General features: G+C 39.3%; 1 protein-coding gene across 1 annotated transcript in view; it reads right to left on the bottom strand.

The window, feature by feature from the left end:
• Positions 1-25,147, bottom strand: part of LRP6 (LDL receptor related protein 6) — a 117,246-nt gene that overhangs the window by 28,457 nt on the left and 63,642 nt on the right. The window contains exons 8-14 of the mRNA XM_084765013.1: positions 16,337-16,553; positions 15,616-15,905; positions 14,404-14,630; positions 11,274-11,458; positions 10,380-10,706; positions 1,865-2,067; positions 109-320 (exon numbers count right to left, since the gene is read on the bottom strand). Of these exons, the coding sequence (XP_084621139.1) occupies positions 109-320; positions 1,865-2,067; positions 10,380-10,706; positions 11,274-11,458; positions 14,404-14,630; positions 15,616-15,905; positions 16,337-16,553 (1,661 nt within the window). The remainder of the gene's footprint in view (positions 1-108; positions 321-1,864; positions 2,068-10,379; positions 10,707-11,273; positions 11,459-14,403; positions 14,631-15,615; positions 15,906-16,336; positions 16,554-25,147) is intronic.

Below are 25,147 nucleotides of genomic sequence, written 5' to 3'. Positions count from 1 at the left end.
TGGAAACACTGAGTGGACTTGTTTGCTGGTGTAAGGAACACTGAAAGGTAAAAGGAGTGAAGAGGCCATCAGAGGCAAAGGTCTCTAACTGTGTCTGTTGTAACATACCCTTTCTCGGGGTTTACCACAATGGCTCGAGGTCTGTCTTGCTCGCCTTTTAGGACTACTCCAATTGATCGCCCATCTAATCTTGTCACATCAATGACATTGGTAGCTTCACAGGTCCAGTAGATGTAACGGCTATAAATATCAATGCTGAGGTCATAGGGCTGTATTTCGAGGTTCTGATTTGGAGCTGAGCTTACAACTACGGTAAAACCCTAAAGAAAGGAAAAAGACACACAATTTAGATTCCACACCAGACAACCACAAGGCAATGACTATAATTCTTAATTTGTGTGGTCACACCTCAGAAAAGTACCCAGTATTCAAGGACATTTCTTAAAGAAAGGGTTTTTATGAGTGATGCACTTGCTTGTTAACATGCATTTCAAACATCCCCTAGGGTGGCTTTAGCCTGGAGCAAAAGAGGGTTCTGAGGGCAACACAGATAGTCCAGGAATCTGATAATGCCTTGATTGGACAACATAACAGCTTTCTCTCGTAACTATAAACAACTGTGGCTCCAATCACAACCTGGAAATACATCTCTATCAGTGGTTCTCAACTGAGGGTGATACTGCACCACAGGCATTGCGAATGTCCACAAATATTTTGATATAAAGATGTGGAAATATTGCTGGTGACTACTGGGTGAAGACTAGAAATGCTGTGAAACATCCTTCCATCCTGGAAATCCCCCACACACTGGTCTATAGCTTGTGAGTGTCCACTTTTTAGCTTCCTGCATGTTGGGACTACTGGCCTATACCGAGATGCTTGACTACAAAATTATTAATAATAATAATTTACTTACTAACATAGTAATAATTTTTTCTTCCCAAGCCAACCAAATAAATTTTATTTCATTTATTAGGATTCAGAGTTAACATACCTTTTATACCTTATTTATTTGTCATATCTTTGGCTGTATTATTTCTACCTACCAGTTTAGTTATTGACCATTAGTACTGGTCTATGTAGTACAAAGTATGGCCACATTATTAAATGATCTCTTGACATGCCTATATATGCCACCTTCCTTGCTATTTACTATAGGGTAAGACAAGGCAAAATTGAGTAATCCAATTTCCCTAAATTTTAACACATTTAATGATACAATTTAACATCTTTGACATAGGAAGACAATCAATAGCTATTGTAATCCTAAGCTATTGTAATCAAAATACTGAAATTCACGACTGGTACACAGGCATAGGTGAGGCTAATATCCTGACTCTCACCCTGCAGCCCCCAAACAGTTACCAAAAACTATTGAATCACACTGTTGATATTTTTAACTTTACTAAGATTATTATGTTTCTTCCTCAATGAGTCTTTTAAATAAAAGGTAATTAATAATATAACTATTACCTATAAAATCTCTACCTTTAATAGATAGGAGCTTTATGCCTTGCAGACTGTTCAACCAAAAAAGTTCCTAAGATTCTTAGTGAGTGACAGAGCTGGGATCAGAACTAAAATCTATCTGATTTCAAAACTTGTAGTACTACATACAACAGGATAATGAAAAGATGATATGAACGGATATGACCGGTGGTGGAAATGACCTCTTTTCCCTGATGAAATTCCCAACCCAATGCCATCATGAAATAATAATGTATATAGAGTACAGTTACTTTGAGAAGTAACAACAACAGCAACAACAAAGGTACTAGCCCTAGATTTCCATGTTTTCTGTAGGAAGATGAGGCACTGTGGGTGGTTCTAGTCAGCAATGGACTCTGGATTAAGTCTGAGTCACCTGGCCGCCATCTTCTTGAGCCTTTCGGATCATGTTTTGTCGAGAGTCGATCCAGTAGAGCTGCTTATCCAAAGGGTCATAGTCAATGGCGCGGACGTTCCGAAGGCTGTGGATAGGAAGGATGATGTCAGGACTCTGTTGTTCATCAATCACCATGCGGTTGATGGCACTCTTCTGACTGAAGAGCAGGAAAGTGGTAGGAGCTTAAAAAAGAAAAGAGCAAATCTCAAACAGTGAGGGACTCAGGTCCACATGACCCTGAGGTCTGGTAAGGCCACTACACATATCTCCAAGAGAAGGACACATTATGGCTGTGAGGAGAACCCGTTAGCACATCTCCAGAAACTTCCATCAGAGTGAGAATAACCAGCACTCTGGTTATCACGCCAGTTGTAAAGTGTTTCCATCCACTTGTGCCTGCATTTTCTTACTGCCTTCTCTGATTTTACTGCCCAGGGTTCTCTCATTGGTGTAGTTCTAAATCCCGCCCACACCTCCAGGACCACACTTCACTGCCACAGCTCCTGTGTAGCTTTCCTTGATTCCTCTGCTCCCAGATGGATGTGATCCCCACTTCCGGGTTCCCAGTGCTCACTGTCTCTTTAGTCATACTTATTCCTTTCCAGTGTGCCTTTACCTGACTGCCTTCAGTTACGTAGCTACTGCTAGACCCTCGGCTCCATGGAAATGACTGATACGTCTTCTTCATTTAGTTGAGCTTTGTATTTGATAAAAACTCAATGTTCAATTGCATCTGCATAGATGACGAGGACATTAGCAGGAATGGCTTACTTCTAGAGTTATAGAAAAGGATGAAACCTATAAATGATTTGTATGTCTCATTTTTAGCTATTAAAATGGTTAATTAGAGAAATAACTTAAAATTCTGTACCTACATCTCTCTGGCTATTAATTTTTAACCATCTAGCCTGTATACTGGAGGTCTTATTTTTAAAGAATTGTTTGATAAAGTCATAAAAAATTATAGGTTTCATTTGCTTTGCAGGGAGAGGGAGGAAATAAAGATGATCAAAAAAGCTAACAATGGATGCTTAGTTGGGATGTAGCTCAGTGAGAGAGGACTTCCCTAGCTTGCACAAGGCCCTGGGTTCAAGTCCCAGCATACAGTTAAAACACAAAACCCTTCAACACTTATCATCTATAATCTTGGAAACAAATATGAAGGTCAGGTGCCTCGTGTGGCTCATGCCTCTAATCCCAGTACTCTAGAAACTAAGGCAGAAGAGTCACTGCAAATGTGAGGCTGTCTAAATACCAAGGGGCTGGAAAAAAATGGCTTAGTGGTTAAGAGTGCCTGCTGCTCTTGCAGAAAATACAAGTTCAATTCCCAGCATTCACATGGCAGATCACAAGTATCTATAATCCCAATCCTAAGGGACTTAACATTATTTTACAGTCTCCATGGGCAACAGGCACATACATGGCACATATACATAAATGTAGGCAAACATTCGTAGACATAAAGAAAACTTTTTTTAAAAAAACCTCACAAACAGTATTTATATCTTCACTAAAAATGTTCTGTTGAAATGGTTAGATGATACCCTAATTTATAAAATGAGGAAGTGCATCCAAGACAACAGATCCCTATCCCAGGGATGGGCACCTCATTATTCTGTAGATACCCTTAGTTCAGGAAAACATCTGAGAAGTAGAGGCATGAGGCTACAGAGTGATTTTATGTCTGACCTGGGTTATATGATGAAAATCTATCTTCAAAACAAACAAATGAACAAAATACCAACAACAGGAAAAACATAAAAGTATTTTTAAAAATCTAATTAAAATGTAGCTCCCCCCCACCCCGTTCCTGCTCATTGATAGTTTTTCAGAACCAAACCTTTTATTTGGTGCATTTTCCCTTATACATATACATCTATCATAAAATTTAAGGAGTGGGAGAGACGGGTCACTGGCTAAGAGCTCTTGCTGCAGTACCAGGTTTGATTGCCAGCACCCACATGGTGATGACTTGCAGCCCTCTACAACTCCAGTTCCAGGGGATCCAACGCCCCTTTCTGACCTACATGAGCACCAGACACAACTGTGATGGACATACTTTCATGCAAGCAAACAGAGCAATAAGAAAAAACTATAATAATATACTGAAATATAACTGCTGCCAACACTACTATATGCTGCGGGGAAACTACTAAGGAGAATCAACACCACCTGAATACAAGCACCGAGGAAACCATGACAGCTGACTGGATAATAGAGATGGCTACTACCAAGGGGCTAACAGAAGGGAAGCACATACAGAGAGTCATAGTGCTGGTCAAACAAACCGTTCATATCCTGGGTAGGACTAAAACAGGTTGTTCTGTGCTACTCAGGACCACATACAATTTAAAACTTACAAATTATCTCTGGAGCTTTCCATCTATTATTTCCAGATGCAGGCTAACTACAGGTAATCAAAACCACAGAAAATTAGGGCAGGGGGAGGTTGCTATACTTTATATACATAAATTTGATAATGACGCTTTTATTTTTCTTGGTGCTTAGCCACTATCTAAACCCAGCAGAAACATGTCCTTCTCAAGGATGCACGCACAAAAGGCCCCACCAGACGCCTTGTCTGACCCCCTCATCTTCACAGCTCTTACTTGCGGAGTGGGGCTACTTCACATTCACACTCAAAATTGCACAAAGGAACTCACTGGCATTGACCAAAAAGCCCTACACGTACAATACTGCATTTCTGTTTAAGGTCTTCACTAGCTAAACATCCACACCCAGCTTCAGGAAATAGTCTACTAGAAGTCTCCATCACACACTGACCTAACAACTTTGAGCAATTTTAGTAGAGTTGACTTCTAAGAACACACCGCACATGCAGTAGCTGCAAAGTCGTTTCCCCAAAAAGGACTACTTTTTGGCAGTACTACTTTCTTTTCTTTTCTTTCTTTCTTTTTTTTTTTTTTTAAGTACTGCTTTCTTAAGCACCATTTTATTAAGGTTCAGTGAGACTTAAAAGAAAGACCTCAGAATTGTAGTTCTCAATTTTTCCTGTCCAGGAAACAACCAAATTTTTGCCTGGTTCCTAACGAGTTTTGCTGAGTACTCTCTTCCAACTCAGATTCCGCCAGCACACACGACTCCACAGTCAGTACAGATCTTAGTCTAGATAAAGCCTGAAGTCCTAGCCACTCAAGAGTGTGACATGAACTGCTTGAGCCCAAGAGCTCAAGACCAGCCTGGGCTATAGTGTACTCTCCATCTCAAAATAAACAAAACAGAGCCAAATCTGTCTCCAAAGACATTAATGGGGCCCGCAAGGTGGCTCAACAAGGTAGAGGCACCTGCCACTTAGCCTGGTGGTCCAAGATCCATCTCCAAGACTTACATGGTTAAAGGAGAGGCAACTCTTTCAATTTGCTCTCCATGTGTGTGTCACAGAATAAATGTGCAATATGTGCATATGTACACACACAATAAATTGAAGTATAATTAAAATTTTAATTGAAAAATTAACAATTAACCATATGTGTTGGTGTACACCTATAATCCCAGCACTCAGGGAGGCAGAAGCAGGTGGATCTCAGTGAGTTCAAGGTCAGCCTGGTCTATAAAGTGACAGCTAGGGCTACATGCAGAAACCCTGTCTTGAAAATAACAACAACAACAATAATAATAATTTTATATTATTTTATAATATACATTAAATATATACTTTATATTATTTTCTAATATAAAAATAATATTTATTACTACTACTACTACTACTACTACTACTACTACTTTTAAAAGTCTAAATCTATTCTCTAATCCTCAAGCACATTCGCACATCTCTTACTGAAAGATCTTAAATAAACAAAAAACAAAAACCTAAGCATGGTAGTACATTCCTATAATCTCAGCACCTGAGAAGCTGAGGCAAGAGAATTGGGAGACGTTAAGGGCCAACTCTTGGCTAGATGATGAGCTTTAAGCCAGCCTAGGCAACAGGAGACCCTGTGTCAAGATAAAATAAATTGAAGTCACTGGGTTCTCCCAGCCTTGCATTCCCACAACGAGAACAACACGTAGGAGCTGTTTTCAGACAGCACCAGTGCTCACCTGTACGTTAAGGGAAGGTGTTGCTCTTGGGTAAGAACAGAATGATCTTCACATATGAATGTGTCATCCATAGTATCAAAAGCAATGAGTAGGGGCAGATACGCAACCTTCACTTTATGAACCAAGCTATGTATCTGGGGCACTCAATCTGTCCAGAGGGAACATCAATTCCCAATTCACACAAGGTACGTAAGGCAACTTCAGTACCAAATACAGAACTGCGAAACCTGGCTTCCTGTTTCATCCCACAATGTCCTCATTCACTCGTCTAACATTATGACCTCATGGGAACCTATCAAGTCAGATGCGTACCCCTCACAGCTCATTTCCTTACCTCCTTCAAGACTTGGCATAAATGTCACCTTAGTATGGACTTTCCTGATGACCCTATTAACATTACAATCTCTGCCTCCACACTTCTTCCTCGTAATACTTCTGTATGACACATCATCATCATAATCATCATCATCATCATCATCATCATATGGCCTTCATAGTGTTCATTTTCACAGTTCCAGTGAAATGTGAAGTCAGTGAAGGTCAGCATTTGTGTCTATTTCATTCATTTTCCTACTGGTTACATAAGGCCTAGCATGTAGTAGTAAATAATTGAATGGAAAAACTGAAAGATCATGTAAATAAACAAGCACTCTGAACAACAAAGACAGCCTTGATTTTGTAAGTAACAGTAAAATTAGAAGAAAAAGAAATAGGTATTTACTGAAAAACTCTAACACATCGAACATCATATATGATGCCAATTAATCCCTATATTATCAACGTGACACACATGACAGAGTATGCCATTTAATCCTTATATTATCAACACGTGACAATGACACAGTATGCCATTTAATCCTTATATTATCAACATGTGACAATGACACAGTACGCCATTTAATCCCTACATTATCAACATATCACACAGTGCCATTTAATCCTTCTACTATCAACATATCATACATCACACAGAATGCCACTTAATCCCTATGTTTCAATACACCACATGTCACACAGAATGCCATTTAATACCTATATTCCAACATGTCACATGTTACAACGTTCCTATTTTATCACTTTATGGGTAAGGAAATTGCAACTCAGAAAAGCTACAGTTTTCTCCAGATCACAAAAGCTATTAAGTGGACGGCCACATATTCTTCCAGAACCAACCTATTTCTTCACTCCTTTGTTTAATGATAATTCTTGAGTGCCCACTAGGTACCTCACTTACATCAGTGAAGAAAACAGGAGCAAGCTGCTACTTTGTGGAATACGAGGAAGAAATAAGGTAACAAAAGATGTTACGGAATGTGTAAATTATATTATTCATACACAACAGACATCTAAGTGCTACTGGACAGGAAGCAGTGGGGCCCTGGCAGTGATGCTGGTTTCCCATAGTCAGTGTGCAGAATTGCTATGCAGGTCACAATTAAGCAAAGACTTAGACATGAAGAACAGCCATGCAATGTTTTGCAAGAACATTCCAAGCAAATGAAATAAGCAGCTCAACAGTCCTGAAATGAGACTGATTTGCATATTTGAAACCAGCAATGAGCTCAATGTGTCTGTAACAGAGAAGGCAAATTAAAGACTAATAGAAACTGAGGTTAGAGAAAGCAACTGGGGTGTTTGGAATAAAGACGCAGTTATAATGTGAGAGATACTGCTCATGTTGGGCCTTGAAGGCCGTGAATAGCCAGGATTTTTACTCTGCATGAGATAGGAAGCACTGTCACATTTGATCCCATAGACAAGCTGGCCTAACTTGGCTCTTAAAATCAGTCAAGATGTAAATTAAACAATGTTGGAACACTTTTGAAAGCAAGAACTTACACGTTAAGCTCTTCATAATACATGGAATCTAATACAACTCCATGTGAACATTAAATTGTGTTAATAAAAAAAATACAAGAAGCCTTGAAGCATTGCTGACTGTATCAGACAAGTCAAACAACAGACAGTAGGAGCGCTCAGCACCGACTCCCCATGGTGTTCAGTCACCAACCGACCGAGCAGCAGGGCGTAGCAGCTACATGCACAACCGTCTCAGGAGCCTTGCCATGTTCTTTATGTCTCCATTCTCTAGCAGTTCTCACTCCATCTCCTCCTTCCACCCAAAAGCTGAAGTTTTTTGAAGGTGTGGTCTTGTATGTCACTGCTCCCGCTTTTTCTTTCTCTGACTCACTGCTCAAGTCTACTTCAAGCTGTCTTTCACCATCACTTCCCTGATAGTACTGTCTTCATGGTTACTAACACCCACCTTTGGCCAACATGGATGGAAACTAGCCAGAGGATGGGTACTATTTTTTTTTAAGATTTATTTATTTATTATTATGTATACATTGTTCTGCATGAGTGCCAGAAGAGGGCATCAGGTCACATTATAGACGGTTGTGAGCCACCATATGGTTGCTGGGAATTGAACTCAGGACCTCTGAAAGAACAGTTAGTGCTCCAATCCTCTGAGCCATCTCTCCAGCTCTACTATTTTTAAGATCTCACCTAAATTCTCAGCAGCCATCAACAACTCTTAGCTATTCTCTTTGGTACCTCAATGCTCTCTGCTTTTATTACTTCTCTGGCTGTGCACTCTCAGTACCCTCTACAAACTTGTGCTCCTGAACCAATTATTTTGGCTGACAGGTCTCTTCTTTATTCTCCATAAGGAACTACAAACTATGGCCCATAAACCAAACCTGGTCTGTTGCCCTTTCTGTGATACTGTCTGTGGCTGCTTTATTGCTACAGTGGACAGAGCTGGGCACACCTGAGTAGGTATAATAGAGCCTACACACCCGCATGCCTAACCTTTGCTTTGTGATCCTTCACAGAACAAGCCCGCTGGGCCCAGCACTCCTTTCACTTCCCTCTGTAGTGCATCAACTCTGATACCCAACTTGGGAACCATTCTGGCTTTGCTGCATCTCTCTTCTTCCCTATACTAAACTCACTTCCAACATCTCTTCTCTCTAACTCCACAGCACACCCAGAGTCCACGAGCGTCTCTCCATCACCACTATATTGCAGTCCAGGTTTTCCCCAGAGCCACATCACCTTTCACCCACTGACTTAATGTATCTTATATAATTCTTACAGGGATTCTATAGCCGTTATTCACATTTTTAAAATGAGAAAAATTAAGAGTTAAAAACTGTTTGCATAAATAAAAAAACCAATAATGTGGGAATCTCAAGTATAGTCTTAGTTATATTTTGTGTTCTCTGTCCATATATATGAAAAAATTCTTTCTCATATGATTTCAGATACATTTTTTTCAGATATCAGCATAACTTCAGTAATTATATCTAAAAATCTTACACTAAGCAGTAACTTTCTTCCAAACATACAGTCTCCTATCTCCCAAGACTCTTCCTGATCTGTTGTTTATGTATCTCTTGACTATTTACGAATTCTCTTATCTAACCCTCAAGACACAGGCCTCCATATATACTTAAGTCATATACTAAGTTTTCCAAAGCCAACAGTGTTGTAACATGCTTTGTTGTTAGCACTATGTATTCATTTTTAATGTGAAATTTTTGTCAATTTTAACAAAGATACTATAGGGTGTGGTGGTTTGAAAAGGAATAGCTCTCAAAAGCTTATGGGTTTGAATGCTTGGGACTGTCCCCATTAGGAGATGTGGCCTTATGAGAGTAGGTGTGGCCTTTGTTAGAGGAAGTGTGTCACTGGGTGTGGGCTCTGAGGTTTCAAATGTTCAAGATGGGCCCAGTGTGTCTCTCTTCCTGCTGCCTGTGGATCTGGATGTAGACCTGTCAGCTCCATCTCCAGCACTGTGTCTGCCTGCAGACTACCATGCTTCCCACCACAATGAGACCTGTAAGTCAGCCCCGATTAAATGTTTTCCTTTATAAGAGGTGCCGTGGTCATAGTGTCTCTTCACAGCAATGAAACGCTGACTAAGGCATAGGGACCTTTTCTCTCATCACTTCAAACCCTGGACCCATGACTAGGTGAGAAGATCTGGAATTAAGCAGTGACTACACACAGGGCACTGTCCCCATCTGTCTTCTACTGCTTCACCCTGGGTGAATTTCTTCACGTGAATTTCTCTATGGCTTTATCCACAATTAAAATACTTATGTTTGTCTTGTTTTATGTACTTCAACAAAGTATATTAATTTTTTCTTTGTTCTACTGTGTGTATTGCTCTTCCTTTATGAATAAATAAGCATTACGTATGAACATGTGTTTCTTTGATACTACACACTTTTCATTAAATACTTAAGCTCAAAAGTAAAAGACAACTCTTCTATGAAATTAAGTTGTTATCATGAATTAAGTGACAAAACCTGTCTTACATTTTTATTATACAACTTTTTACTCTTAAAAAAAAATTGAAGCATTCTCAAAATGGTGCTTTCTCTTCTAATTTTAGCTGCCTCTGGGGAATACTGGAACTTACCACTACAGGTCCTGTTGTCAGCATTCAAGGAGTAGTGGGCAGGGCATCCACACACAAAACCTCCAACTGGCACAGCCAAACAGAGGTGGGAGCAGTGCCCGTTGCTGGAGGCACATTCATTCCACCCTGCCTGCCGAGAAGAGTGAAAGACAAGGATGTCCATCACATAATCCAAATGGCCCTGGATGATGGTGCGGTTTTGGCCACTGGTTTTGTTGGCACGTTCAATGCTGCGCCGGCTCCAGTCTGTCCAGTAGATGTAATCTTGGTACTGAGTTAAGCCAAAAGGATGAGGCAAGTCATCAGCTATAACTTCACGGTTGAGTCCTATTTTGGTAAAGTCGGTAGACAAGGGAGAGGCATGAGTATGTGAGGAACAAGTGTCTTTTTGGGGGAAAGGTAACATATGAAACATTATATTTGTAACCAATTTAAAATAAAACAATTCACTTAAAAGCAATTCTAAAACCAGATAAGGCCTCTGAAATTAGTCCGTATGTAGTGTGACCCCATGTCTCAAACTCATATATCCCTTTATAAATCACTAAGTTTCTTTTAAACTCCTGTGGTCTATTTTGATTTTGGTTTTATTTCCTCTACATGAGAACTTACAGCTCAGTATTCCATTCTCCCTTCCACAAAAATGATGGGGGAAAATACATGCACACATCAGGAATACCTTTCCATAAATATCAGTACCGATCCAACAGTAATAAAATTTTGCATAATAAATAAATAAATCTAAGTCACTGGGTGAATATTGATTATAATAAAAAAGACACAATTCTAGAACAGCTGCTGACATGAAGTATCAGCAACAGCATCTAAACAGTGGTAAGTGGCAGCCACTGGCTTCACAGAGATGTGCCACTTAAGAGAAAGTAATGAGCTTACCAAGCATATTTGAAGATTCTATTAAATTAGTGTCCAGGTCTGTCCAGTAAAGCCGCCTTTTAGCATAATCGATAGTTAGGCCGTTGGCTCGCCCCACATTTGGAACTAAGGTAGTACGTTCACTTCCATCCATAGCAGCTCTGTCAATCTTAGGCTTCCCTCCCCATTCGGTCCAGTACATAAATCTAGGTTAAAAACCATGGCAAATTTAACAACCCACGTTTGATTTTCTGGAGAAAAGGGGTCATATTCATGTATAGTAACTGAATAAACTTGAAGAAAATATATAGTAAATCAAGTAAATGGATAAAACAAAGTCATGGCTACAATTCTTCCAAGTATTTAGTCATCTCCAACTAGCTATATTTCTCACATTCCAACAAAGACGTGAGTCATGTAGCTCTCCTCAGTCTTCCCAATCAATTTGTTCCACCCAGACCTAGGAACTGGAAACAAACCAACGATTTCTTTATTGCAGCATTAACGTTTATAAAACTAGTATAAAGAGAAGGATTAACTATATTGTCTAAGAATTTGGCTCACTTTACTACAATATCTTTCCGTCTTTCTGAATGTGAGCAACTTAAAAATTTTAAACTTTGGATTTACCTTCCAACTTGTATAATTAACTTTCTTCAAAAACAAGCTTCAAGAGTACAGTGATATAAAAATAAACAGTGGCCTTTGAAAGGCTCACGTCAAGGGCACAGCCAGAAAATGTAATTGGCCATACAAAAAAACATACTACACAAACAAGCACAATGTACGATCCTAGTCTGTTGGCTGAACAGATAAACACAAGCACTAACATTCTTATGATATTTCAAAATACTTGTTTACTTACCCATTACCTTCCTGGGGGTTCACTGTAGTCTTAGTGCTCCCTATGGCTTGTTATATGTGGAAGGCCAAATAGCAAAGAAGTGTGAAAACCCCATCTCATGTTTCCAAGTCAGTTAACCAGTTTGGCCAGAACTAGAACCTTACTCTCCACCAAATGCTTTGCAATCTAAGCTGCTTAGCTGCTTATGCTCCCTTAGCACTGGGCCTGGGCAAACAGCTCCATATGAAGGCTCTCAAGAAATGCTTAAGGGCAGACATTCACTCAACAGCTTGTCAACTGATGGTTTACTTGGTAGCAAATCATTTGCTATGAGCATGCTTTCTGAAAATCAGAGTTGTCCTAAGCTTTGCTTGCATTTGTTCTTGCCAGTTGAGAGCCATACACACACCACTGCAATACAAAGAAATATAACCATGATAGAAATTTTGCACTTACCAGTGGCAAGCCATTGGTCCTCAGTTCTAAGTATGGAATTTATCGACTGGCAACTAGTGCTTAAAGTAAAGACCACCATAAGCCCACTACAACTTCTGCTAGACAGAGGAGCTGTCCTTCATACGGCCTCCCAACCAGATGAACAAAAGCCAAACAAAGAACTTCATGTGAGAATTTCATTAGAAACTATTTTCTTCAGATGTCTCAGCTTCTATATTAAGCATACTGACTCCTGTAATAAGGCCCACCTAACTCTGAAAAATTTGTGCTGTAAAGTACAGGTTACTCTATTACATAATACAAACGGTTTCCTAAATTTACAATTATGACTACGTACTAACTACCCACTTTAAATTAATGGGTATCCTAAAAGGCAACTTTTTGGGGCAAGGCCTTGGGTTTGATTACCAACAACATACATAGACACTCAGACACACAAAGATAAAATGAAAATGGTACTTTCTAAAATACATAGCAAACCACTCCCCTACTTGCGGGGGATACATTCTAATACAACACCCTCATACTGTATATTTGAAACTACAATAGTAACAAACCCTATATAGGTTTATATAAAAACATGGCCCCAAAAGATTAACTACTAATAAAAAACAGGAAAAAATACATAATGTTATAAAAGCAATTTAAAACTTATAATCGGCTCATTTCTTGAATGCTTTATCTAATATTTCTAGCCCACTGGTAACTAGAAGTGTGGAAAGCAAAACCAGGGATGAGGAGTGAGAGACCCGCACTGGTTGTTTTTCGTTATACAACACCACGCTCATGGGTTTCCAATAAAGGTCTGGAATCTACATACAGGCGGGATCTGTGTGGCCGGAGTTTGCTACTTTGAGGGTCTTCTTCCTTCCACCTTCACCTCCTAACACTAGATAAGGGAGAAAAAGGATAGAGAGGAAAGGAAAGAGATCCCTGAATAAAGTTAGGGGCTGGAAAGGGGGTGTTGTTATTGTTAAACTACTTCCTGCTGATTAGGGGTGTCAACTTCTTGGGGCAAGTCTGATCTTCACCATCAGAATATCTAATTTCTTCTTATTCTTGTTTCTTCTTTGTGTATGACTACTTAACAAACTGTGACCAGTAGTGACCAACAGCAACCAAAACAACCCATGACACCTCTCGGGAATCCTAGCATTTATACACCTCTGAAAAGTCCCCAGAATTACAAATGCCACACAATCACAGAAACTATCTGCAGCTAGCAAACATCACACTGCAACCAGAGCATGAAGCTAATCACAGTCAGCTGCTGCAAAGCAACCCCACATCCCCACACCTGGGATTAAAACGAAAACATATTCTTATACTTCTGTGTTTTGTAAGGAAACCAAAGCTCAAAATTCTCACTACAGATTTGAGAAAGAGAGCAAGCAAATGTAGGATGATGATAAACATTATTCACTCAGTATATTGATACTGGTCAATAAATATTTTATTATGAAATCTATTTCATTTTCTTCACTCAATGTTATAATGGCAAAGAAAATTTCAGGAATGAATTATTATTAAGTGGCAAAATAAATATAAATAGCTTGGGTTATTTGGGGTTTTGTCTGCATATTTATTTTTGAGGCAGGTTCTCAATCTGTAGCTGGCCTGGAACTCAGGATGCAGCTGGCCTGGTCACGAGCTTCCTGCGATGCTTCTGCTTCAGCACGCCACTGCTGGTCCTGCAGTCAGGAGCCACTGTGCTCAGCAATTACTAGTTCTAAAATAAATCTTTCCTATGGTTCAGTTGACAGATTATTAATAAACATTAAGATATCAAGGATATAATCCACAGCCACTGTGTGATGATGCTGTAAAGGATATATACATAAAGCTACTTACCCTTCAGCAGGATCCAATGCGAGAGCTCGGGGGCTGTCAAGGTCTTTCCATACCAAAACCTGTCGGTGCTGTCCATCCAACTTTGATACCTCGATGCGGTTTGTTCCTGTGTCTGCCCAATACAAGTTCTTCCCAAGCCAGTCCACTGCCATGCCTTCTGGGTAATCTAAGCCAAACTCCACAACATGTTCCAGTGCACTGCCATTCATAAAAGCTCTGCTAATAGTCTGCAAAAATTAAATTTTCAATTAAGATATATGGTCTAAAGTTAAAACATTATCCAGAAGTCTGGATCAAAAGCGCAGAAGTGACAATTTTTAATAAATTTAACTATATTTTAGCCATTTCAAGGGGAATCTTCTGTTAACAGTAAAGAATCAAAGTTTTTTTCCTATATCCTTTGAAAGACAGGGTCTCTCATTGAACCAGAAGCTCACTGTCTGAGCTATACTGGCAAGCTAGAGAACTCTTGGGATTTGCCTATTCTACTCCTCAACACTGGGATACACATAGCCGTGGAGGCTTTTTACACAGGTGCCATGGATCTGTACTCAGCCATCATGTTTACAGGGCACACATGTTTACCCATGGAGCCATGTCCCCAGAATGAGTTCTTTTTGGAGATTTCTAGGCAATCAAGCGAACAAGAGGGGACCAGAATGCTATAAGCTTAGTGAAGACACCTCAAAGTATTTTAGGTCACTGTGTCAATTCAGTTCTCAGCCACCTCTAAGCTTATAAAACAAACAGAGCCAATTTCCAAATCATCATTACAGTTTTGAGCCCCATAAAAATTAAAAGCTAATAACAGATGTTACCACCTGACAAGTTCTAGGCCACGTGGTGTGTATCTGCAGACAGTATCACTTAATACAAGAGTCCTGCAAGACCACCCAGCTAAAACCAAGATTTATTTACTTTTTTCCCCATTCAACTAGTAGATTTTCTTAAACACCACTAGAATCCAATTGTCTGGCTCCAACATCTCATGTTCTTTACAAGTTACAAGTGTTGTACCAACATTATCTAAAATAAAGTCACAATCTAGAAGAAAGACTATCCTCCAGATTTTATAGTCAGGAGTTTGCTCTCACAGTAAGCTTCTCAATATTAACTTAGGAAAGCGAAGACACAGGGCACCGTAATTCACGACCAGTACTTCCTCCCACAGTCAGCCTGCATAAGCCTGAGCACTATACACTTCTTGCTAACCTTTAGTGATATATCAGTCCAGTAAATTCTGTTGTCTGTGACATCAAAATCCAGAGCAGAAGCTTCTTTGACACCAGTGAGTGGAATAGCCACGTTATTATTGTTTGTTTCCAAGGAGATGCGTCTGATATCTGCTCTCCGGGAAAACAGAAGGAAAGCCTCAGGAACAATGCAGGTCTTCATGTCGCTGATGAGTTCAAAGCCAATGGGACAGGCACATCGGAGCCCTTGAGGCCTATAGAGGCAAAGATGGCTACATCCTCCGTTCTCCTCAGCACAGGGGTTGGAACCTAAAAGAAAGTATGTTACAAAGGCACAGAAAGACAAACACACTGACACATCAACACATACTCACTTTTAAAGTAGGACACATTTGGTTCATAAAAACATGAATGTGTTGGTCCTGATCTAGTTTCAGCCCTATTTTTTACAAACAAGCAGAATCAAGCTTATCCATGAGTAAAAGAATGAACAACTTTTTTATACCCACATTAAGCTGTAAAATAAAGTGCATTATTCACACAGCAGACTGAGTTACTTTGGTGAGAGTGGCTGCCTATGGGTCTACACATAAAAGATTACACCGTGAAGTCAGAATACTAAGTAGGTAAAGAGGATTTTAAATTGTTTCAAACGTCAACAATTCATCCTTACACACTGCTGCCTCTCTTCACCTTTTCTAGATCTAGTTTCCACTTCTAAGAGATTCTGAATGACTCACCAATGACTCTGTGTACACTTGTGGCCTTCAGTCCCATGAGGTCAGGCAGCTGGTCTATGATGACCTCCCTCTCTGCACTTCGTTTGTGGACTCGTTCAATGCTCCGCCTCTGCCAGTCAGTCCAGTAAACATAGTCGCCCAACAAGGTAAACCCAAATATGTGAGGAATTTTGTCTTCCACCAACACTCGTCTCCCAGTGCCATCAGTATTCATAACCTTCAAGTTTAAGTTGGAAGAGAAGGAGGACGACTAGGTCAGTACTTATCCTTTGAATGTGTGCAAAACAGAAACTCCTGTCACCTACTACATCACAATCCAAGTCTTCAAAAGTGCTGCTAAGACAGTGTGTCACAGAACACAGTGCTTTAATGAGGATGATCTCAAACATTCATACTAAGTTCATATTTGACCTCCTTTTCTCTAATTTCTTATTATTCTTCCTTTAAAGGCTTTCTGGTAAGCTTAGATTTAGCAAGAAAAATCTTCTATTAAATGACTCAAAATTAAACATAAATTATCATTAACTTAGCATGTTTTTCTCAGATTATAAAGTATATAATGAACTATTTTGTTTCACATTTTATTTCATCCTTTAGAGTCTGGCTTTTTTCTAAGGAAACTAAGATTCATTAAAGTCACACTGCATGTAAACAAAGTTGATGCTTTTAATTTTGTTATCTAAGTAACAATCTTCACCAAAAATTTAAATCACTCTTCTGAGGTACTTATTAGAAAAATACTCTACCCGGAGCCTGCAATACCCTATGTGCAGACACATTTCAAGAATCAAGGCTACACCCACTCTTCCCAATTACCCAAGAGCAGTATCAGTAAGTCCAGCCACATATTTGTAGCAACCTGTACTAACCTTGTTTTGAGATGGAGAAGGCTTTCTAATGTCAACTCCATAAGATTATTGCTATAGTCTTAAATGCCTTAAAAGGAATCAGATATAATCTTATATGCAAATATTAATTTTTTAATCCATAAATTCAGTACAAAATATTCCAAGGAATAAAGATATAGCTCAGTTGGTGGAGTGCCTGTCTAGCCCACAGGAAGCCCCAAGTTCAATCACCAGCACTTAAAAGGGGATCAGGGGCATAGTGGTACATATGCCTTGAAGATTAACACTTCAGAAGTAGAGACAGGAAGATCAGAAATTCAAAGGCACCCTCAGTCTCCATAACGACCTGGAGGCCAGCACAGGATACCTAAGATAGAGAAGGTAAGATATTCCAAGTAAGTCAGTACTGTGGGTGTCTAGACGGGCAACCAGGTGTTATCTTTTCTATCTTCCCTTAAAAGTTCATACATGTTTGCTGAACTTCCATCAAAGAAACCTAGCATTTGGAAATTGACCAAATAATACTGTGTTATCACTTATAGTTTCAATAATATTTCATGTTTATCTAATTAAAGAGATTATATTGATGCTTATCTCTATCAGATATAATGGTACTAATAGACAGTTTTATATAACAGCTAATGTTTTATGAGGATCAAAAACTAAACCCTTTTCCATGTCCTTTAAGAAATGCCTATTGAAGTTAACATCTAAATTGGAAAAAAAAAAAAAGCTTAGACTTTTTTGAATATTCACATTTTCTTTCTTTGATAAAATTTATGTATGTGACATTCTTAAATTATTTTTTTAATATATGCGTCTGTGTACGGGTGTGAAAATGAGCATGTATGTATGAGCACATGCATACAGGTGGCCATGGAGACCAAAAGAGGGGTAGGATCCTCTGGATCTGGAATTACTGGTAGCTGTTAAGTTGTCCAACGTGAAGGAACCAAACTCTGATTCTCTACAAGAGCACCAAGTACTTTTAACTATGGAGACACCTTCTTATTTTAGGTAAAATATGAAAATAGTGTATGGCAATAAAAGGGTAAGCAGTGAAAAGGAATCAGTTATTTCTTTCTATGTCTAATCTGAATGTGTGCTCTAGCAGGAGCCTCAAATTCCTTCTAAAGTCACTATTCAAGCACCTAGCCAACAGTTCAGTAAACGGTGAGTGGCTTTTAAACTGGGGACACGATGAAATGAATACTTCTACCACAAATAAGGCAAAGCAAGAGAAACTGCTGTTTGTATGCCTGGCATGTAAAAACAAGTTATACTCTTTTAACTTTAATGCTTAAAGTGTTACTTTTAAACTCTTGGTTCCTCCTACTATAAAATATGTGTGCTGTTCACCAGAAAAAAAAGGGTGGGGGGGAGAGAAGCCTGCCTACTTGAGAGGACTAGAGGGCACAAAGGCATACAGAAGGCACAGAAATAATGTGTAGGAATCATATAACAACTGTGGTTAAAGGGGGAAAATCACCGTGGCAGCTATCATCGTGTGTATAAAACCTTGTCCTCCTCTCTCCAGCTCTTACGGTTTACCCTGGCTCTTAGAAGCACAGTCTGTACTACTCAGAGGGCTTGAATTCCACATTTTATTTACTTTAGAATTCTTCCTCTGAGATAGGATCTCACAGTATGGCTCAGAATGGCCACAAACTCAAGATTCTCCTGCTTCAAGCCCCTGGATGACAGCAGTGTGGCACCATTTCCAGCTTAAAAACATTTTAAGACTATCAGTGACCATAATCCTAAAATAGGATTGTGAGGATCATTAGAAATCACCAGTGTAAAGTTCTCAGCCCGACTTCCCAACAGCAGCCAGGAGAGGGCATCTACACAGTGCTCTCCTCTCACTCCTGCAGTGTCACTACTTGAACCACGAAACTTAAATCCTGGAAAGACCATGGCAGGACACAATAAGCCATGAGAACGGATATAGTCTCCATCCCTTTCTAAGGTCAGAGACAGAGAAAGAACTCTTGGCCATATTCTCTCACTACTCACAATTTTGGGGTGAAGAATTTCCCTTTACTAGATATCCAAACTGAAACCTTTCTTAAAGCTCTGTATTATGTCTTCATCTTGTTAAGATTTGTTTTTTATTATATTTAATTATGTGTAGGTGTTGTGTCTGCATGTGGATTTGTGTGCACTAGAACAGGTGCTCAAGAGGAACAAATGTGTCAGATCCCCTGGAGGTGGTGTTACAGACGACTGTCAACTTGCTGGTGTAGGTGCTGAGAAATCAAACTGGGTCTTTTAAGAGAAGCAAATATACTTAACGGCTAGCCACCTATCTAGCCCCATTATGTCCCCATCTTAATTAAAGAGATCACTTGACTCTTAGTCCACCCCACACTGGAGTTGGAATCCAGGGCTTCATGTATCCTAGGCAAACACTCTGCACCATCACACATTTCAAGAATTTCCTCCTAATGCTTCCTGAGAGTTTCCCTTGTGCTTTAACACAACATCTCAGGAAGAGTGTACAAAAATGGAACAATTCGGCACATCCACTTTTAATCTTCTGTTCTTGTTTTATTGCCATATTATTGGCATATCATCTGTGACCATGGCCTCTTCCTCTTATCACTAATTCCTTTAACATGCTGTAAATAGATGCCAAACTGTAACTCAGATGAAGTAACTACTAAAAATGACCTCTAGCTCCTGTCTTGCTTTTCTGAGTTGCTAAGCTCTTTTGCACTTTTTTAATGTTCAATGTTCTTAAACACCCACTGAAACTCCACCAAGCTTGCTCAGTAAAATCTGATTCTATTTCTTTTTTATTCTGAGGCTGTTTCTCATTTCAGTTTATTTCACTGGTTCCTCCCCACCCAACCCCTGGCTGCATATTTTTCAAAAGTAATAGATTTCAAAAATCCTTTTGAGTCACCCCAATTTCTGATGTTAACTTTATGTAGAAAAGTGACTTAGGAAGACATCTCTGACACCAACCTCTGATTTCCATGTGCACACATGGGGGGGGGGGAGCGGGGGGGGGGCAGAGGGATGAGGAAGTGAGTTGGGGAAGAAGGAGTCTAGTCTATGATCTCATTAAGATCTTATAAAGTATATCTGTTTGGTCGGAGGCTCCTGTTAACATAGCCAAGGGTTTGGAACCCTCTGGTGTCCTGCCTCAGCCACCGGAGTGCTAGAATTACAGAAATATCTTAGCACACCTGGCTCTCTGATTAGTTTCTTTTTTAAAAATTTATTTATTTTATTTTATGTGTGCGAGCACTTTGTCTGCATGCACAAACGTATGCACCATGTGCCTGCCTGGTGCAATGGATCCCCTGGAACTGGAGTTACAGACAGTTATGAGCAGCCATGTGGGTGCTGGGAATTAAAGCCATAACCCCTAGAGAAGCAGCCAGTGCTCCTAACTGCTGAGCCATCTGTCTGGACCATCTGGTCAGTCTCTATGGCAGTATTTCCACCTGCCGCTTCAGGGAAATGCACTATCTCATCTAAAAGTCATATATATACACACAGATAAACTGTGCTCTTTATTAAGAGATAACCACCATCCTATCAGAGGGCACCCTACACAGAGTACTAAGTATTCTTTATTATCAAACTTTTTTTCTTTTCTTTCCTCCCCCATTCCCCAGAGATAGGGTTTCTCTACCTAACATCCGTGGTTGTCCTAGAACTCATTTTTATAGACCAGGCTAGCCTTGAACTCAAAGATCTGCCTGTCTCTGCCTCCCTTATCAAACTTTTTTTTTATAAGACTATGGTATACTGGGGGCTGGAGAGATGGCTCAGCAGTTAAGACCACTGACTGCTTTTCCAGAGGACCCAGGTTCAAATCCCAGCACCCATCTGGCAGCTCACAACTGTCAGTCACTCCAAGATCTGACTCTCTGACATAGATATTTATGCAGGCAAAAAACACCAACACACATGAAATAAAGGTTTTTTTAAAAAAAGATTATGGTATATTAAAATAACTCTGGTTTAGCTTGGCTTTATGACTGGCTTTATTGCTATCTCCCATCCACCCCCTTCCAGGGTTTCTCTATGTAGCCTTGGCTGTCCAGGACTCACTTTGTAGACCAGGCTAGCCTCGAACTCAAGTGATCCGCCTGCCTCTGCTTCCCTGAATGGTGGGATTAAAGGCCTGTGCCAACATGTCCAACTGCTTTATTGTTATCTTAAATAAATTATCTCAGATTACACTACATTTCATAAATTACACTAATTTGCTGACTACATTCAAAGTTATCCATCTTATTAAAATGAATTTATTGATCTAAAAGTAAAAATGAGCTGACTAACAGCAAAGGAATGCCATAACATAAAATTTATATTTCTACTTCAAAAAAATTAAAGGATCTTCCGAGTTCTTTCCTTTGAGCTCTATTACCCTGTATCATTTTACTTGTTTACTTGAATAAATGAAGAGCTTAAATACAATATTGCCACGGGCTGTAGTGACAACTCAGTCACCACAGTTAGGCTGTGTACCTGAGCAGGAGGACCTGACTTTGCTCCCCATAGAAAGCTCAGTACAATGGCACTTGCTCACAATCCCAGCGCTGGAAGGTGGGGACAGGAAGATTCCTGGAGCTTTCTAGCCAGCTAGCAGCCTACTGAGTGACTCCCAAGGCTCCCTGTCTCAAAAACCATGACAGGCAACACCTGAAAAATACACCTGAAGTTAACTTCTGGCCTCTACAGGTACTTACATATACCACCAGCACTACATACAAAATATAAATAAATTTTTAAATTAAAAAATAAGTGATTGGGGCTAGAGAGCACTGGCTACTCTTCCAGTGGACCCAGGTTCTATCCCCAGCACCAATATGGCAGCTCACAAGCCTTTATAACTCCAATTCCAGGGAATCCGTGCACTCTTATAGTCTCTGCAGGCCCCAGGCATACACATGATGCACATCATGCAGGCAAAATATTCATACACATAAAATAAAAATAATACATTTTAAAAAATGGATGATTAGGTATGGATTTGGATAATAGGCTAAGAATAAAATAAAACAGAATCACAAATAAAAATTAACAGAAGCCACAACTCAAAATGACTTTTTTAGCTCAAATAATTCTGCATCTTCCATTTAATAGCTATCCTTCCTCAATTCTTATGATTCTTTTTTTATCTCAATGATCAGCAAATAATAGTGACAGACATAGTTAAACTGGGTTCAGAATCTTTTCCAACACTGGATAGTAAGTGAACTACCTACTAACATTGATTATTCAAAAACTAATCAAAATAATGTTCAATCTGTCAGAGTCAAATGTACAGTTGGTGTAAATAAATGTTAGTTTTTACTGGCTAAAATTTATTTTACTGAAATGTTTCAATACCTAAGTATAACCAGATACATTTAATTATTAAAATGTAATGCTATAAAATATAAAGAAGTACATAAGTATAAAAGAGTATGTGGAAATAAAGAACTGAAATAGCCATACAGTTAAAGGATAAAAGGCCATGATGTCCTGACATCCAGTAAACAGCTGTACAATGACATCTTTGTTCCTATTTCCTAACTTCAGCTGTGTTTGCTTTTGCTACTTAGACATTAACAACTAAGTTAGTAAACAAAAGGAATAGGCTGACAATTTGGTGGGGTCTACTGTGGCTTTTCTTTTTTTGTTTTTGTTTTTCTAGACATGGCTTCTCAGTATAGCCTTGGCTATCCTGGACTAGCTTGTAGACCAGGCTAGCCTTAAACTCACAGAGATCAACTTGCCTCTGCCTCCCAAGTATGTGTGTCAGAGGAGTGTGTCACTCTGCCTGGCTCCTACTGTGACTTTCCTACCCATCTCATCCTAAGTCAAACAGTTGCAGCTAGTTCACCCAGATCACCGCCAATGACATGATGATTTCTAAGGTAAGTGAGAGCACAGCTAGTCAGGAAGGTGGACTGAGGAGAACAGGGAAAACCTCAACAAACAGTATCTGAAATTCATCTTGAAGAATTAGAATTGTGACAAAGAGATAAGGTATTTTGAGAAAAAAGAATTAGCATGTTGAAGTCACAAGGCCAGGGATGCACTTAGTATATTTCCTAAAGGACTCCAACAGAGACGCTCGGACTAAAGCAGAAGGCCTCACTTCGGAAACAGCACCAGGCTTCACTGGACATGTATTAAGTGTGAGGATAAGAGCAACAACAGGGCAATACTTTAAAAGTCTTCAGGAGAATAATGCAACAAAACTGTATTTCAGGAGAACTTTGGTGGTCAATGTTTATTCCATGTTAAACCTACCAAAATGTGTTCCATTTCTGTGACACTGGTAATAAAAATTAAAATTAAAAAAAAAATCTCCTATTTAAATGCCTTTGGGCCAGCTGCCACTTGTAATTATTTTACTTTTTTGATGTTTAGAAAACTTAACACGGGGGCTGGAGAGATGGTTCAGAGGTTAAGAGCACTGGGTGTTCTTCCAAAGGTCCTGATTCAATTCCTTGCAACCACATGGTGGCTCATAACCATCTATAATGAGATCTGGTGCCCTCTTCTGGCCTGCTGGCTCACATGCAGGCAGAATACTGTATAAATAATAAATAAATCTTTAAAACAACAACAATAATTTAACACAATGTACTTCACATGGCATTTCTATTTCATTGCCAAATCATACTTTTTCCTCCCAAGAAACAACAATACCAAACCAAAACAAAATAATAGCAACAATAACAAAACCAGCATTTTCTCCACAAGGGAGGCAAAGAACAGCAATCTCCCAACATTGTCTCTGGTTAGATTTCTTTCCACTAGCTAAACTAGCAAGAAAATATGGCAAGCCTTCAATGCTTTCTGGATATCAGAAATGCAGGCAGTAGCGTCCTAAACAAAACAGAGCAGGTCTGTGTCCAAGATACTCTAAGTACCAGGAAAGCACATTTGGGGGGAGGGTGTGTGTTATATATATACTTAAAGCAACATCTCGCAAAACAGTAACAATAAATAAAGTCTTAAGGAGATCTTTAGAAACATAAGTTCTTGGGAAGCGGAAGCTAGCTCTGATGGCACACTCTTTCTAGCCACCACCCCCTGCCCACTAAAGGCTGTGGTCACCTACACAAGAGCAAGCTAAAAAGATCAAACACCTCCAGCAGGCAGCACTATGAGGACTCAGCAGGACTCAAAAAAAAAAAAAAAAAAAAAAAAAAAAAAAAAAAAAGAAAAAGAAAAAGAAAAGAAAAGAAAGAAAGAAAGAAAGAAAGGGCATGAAAGTAAGGCACTCACTGAGGTATGTATAGGGGGGTTGGGAGGGGAAAGTTTGGTGTGGATATGTATATACACATACATGTATATATGCATAAAATTACCAAAGAAGAAGAAAAGGACACTCTTTCTGTTTTAAGACTAAAAGGCTTTTTTGGGGGGTAGGGGAAGGAACGAACCACACAAGACATAACAAGTCATGTTTACTTCACTTTAGTCAATGTAATTAAGATGTGCCAAATATTTTAACATAATTGTGCTCACATTTTCCCTCTTAATTCTTTAGCCTCTCTGTTCTCATGTTATAATTTTTACAACAGAATTGAGTCTAAAGCAATGCTGTCCAAGAGAAATAAAATACAATTGACAAGCATGAGCCAAGTGGATGGCAATTTCAACTTCTCTAATTGTTTTATCTGATACTCTGAGACAATCTGTCACTATGTAACCCAACCAGCCCTGGCCTCAAACTCCGAGTCTTCCCACCTCAAAGATTTTAAATGTATGCCAGCCATCATGCCCATCTTTCAATTCTAAATTTTCTGGTAACCACATTTTAAAAAGTAAAATGGAGCAGACGCAAAATTATATTCTTAGTCTAACATAGTCACAAGTCCTCTCAATGTAATATATATTAAGTTTATTAAATAGGTTTTAAGGATTTTTGTTTTCATTCCAGGTCTCTTACTCTGTATTTCACACAGGTCAGCTCAGACGAGCCATACTGTAAGTGCTAAAT

The sequence above is a fragment of the Acomys minous genome (genome assembly GCF_964271855.1).
Source record: "Acomys minous genome assembly, chromosome: 17".
Taxonomy (NCBI): domain Eukaryota; kingdom Metazoa; phylum Chordata; class Mammalia; order Rodentia; family Muridae; genus Acomys; species Acomys minous.
This window is presented reverse-complemented; position numbering and strand designations above follow the sequence as displayed.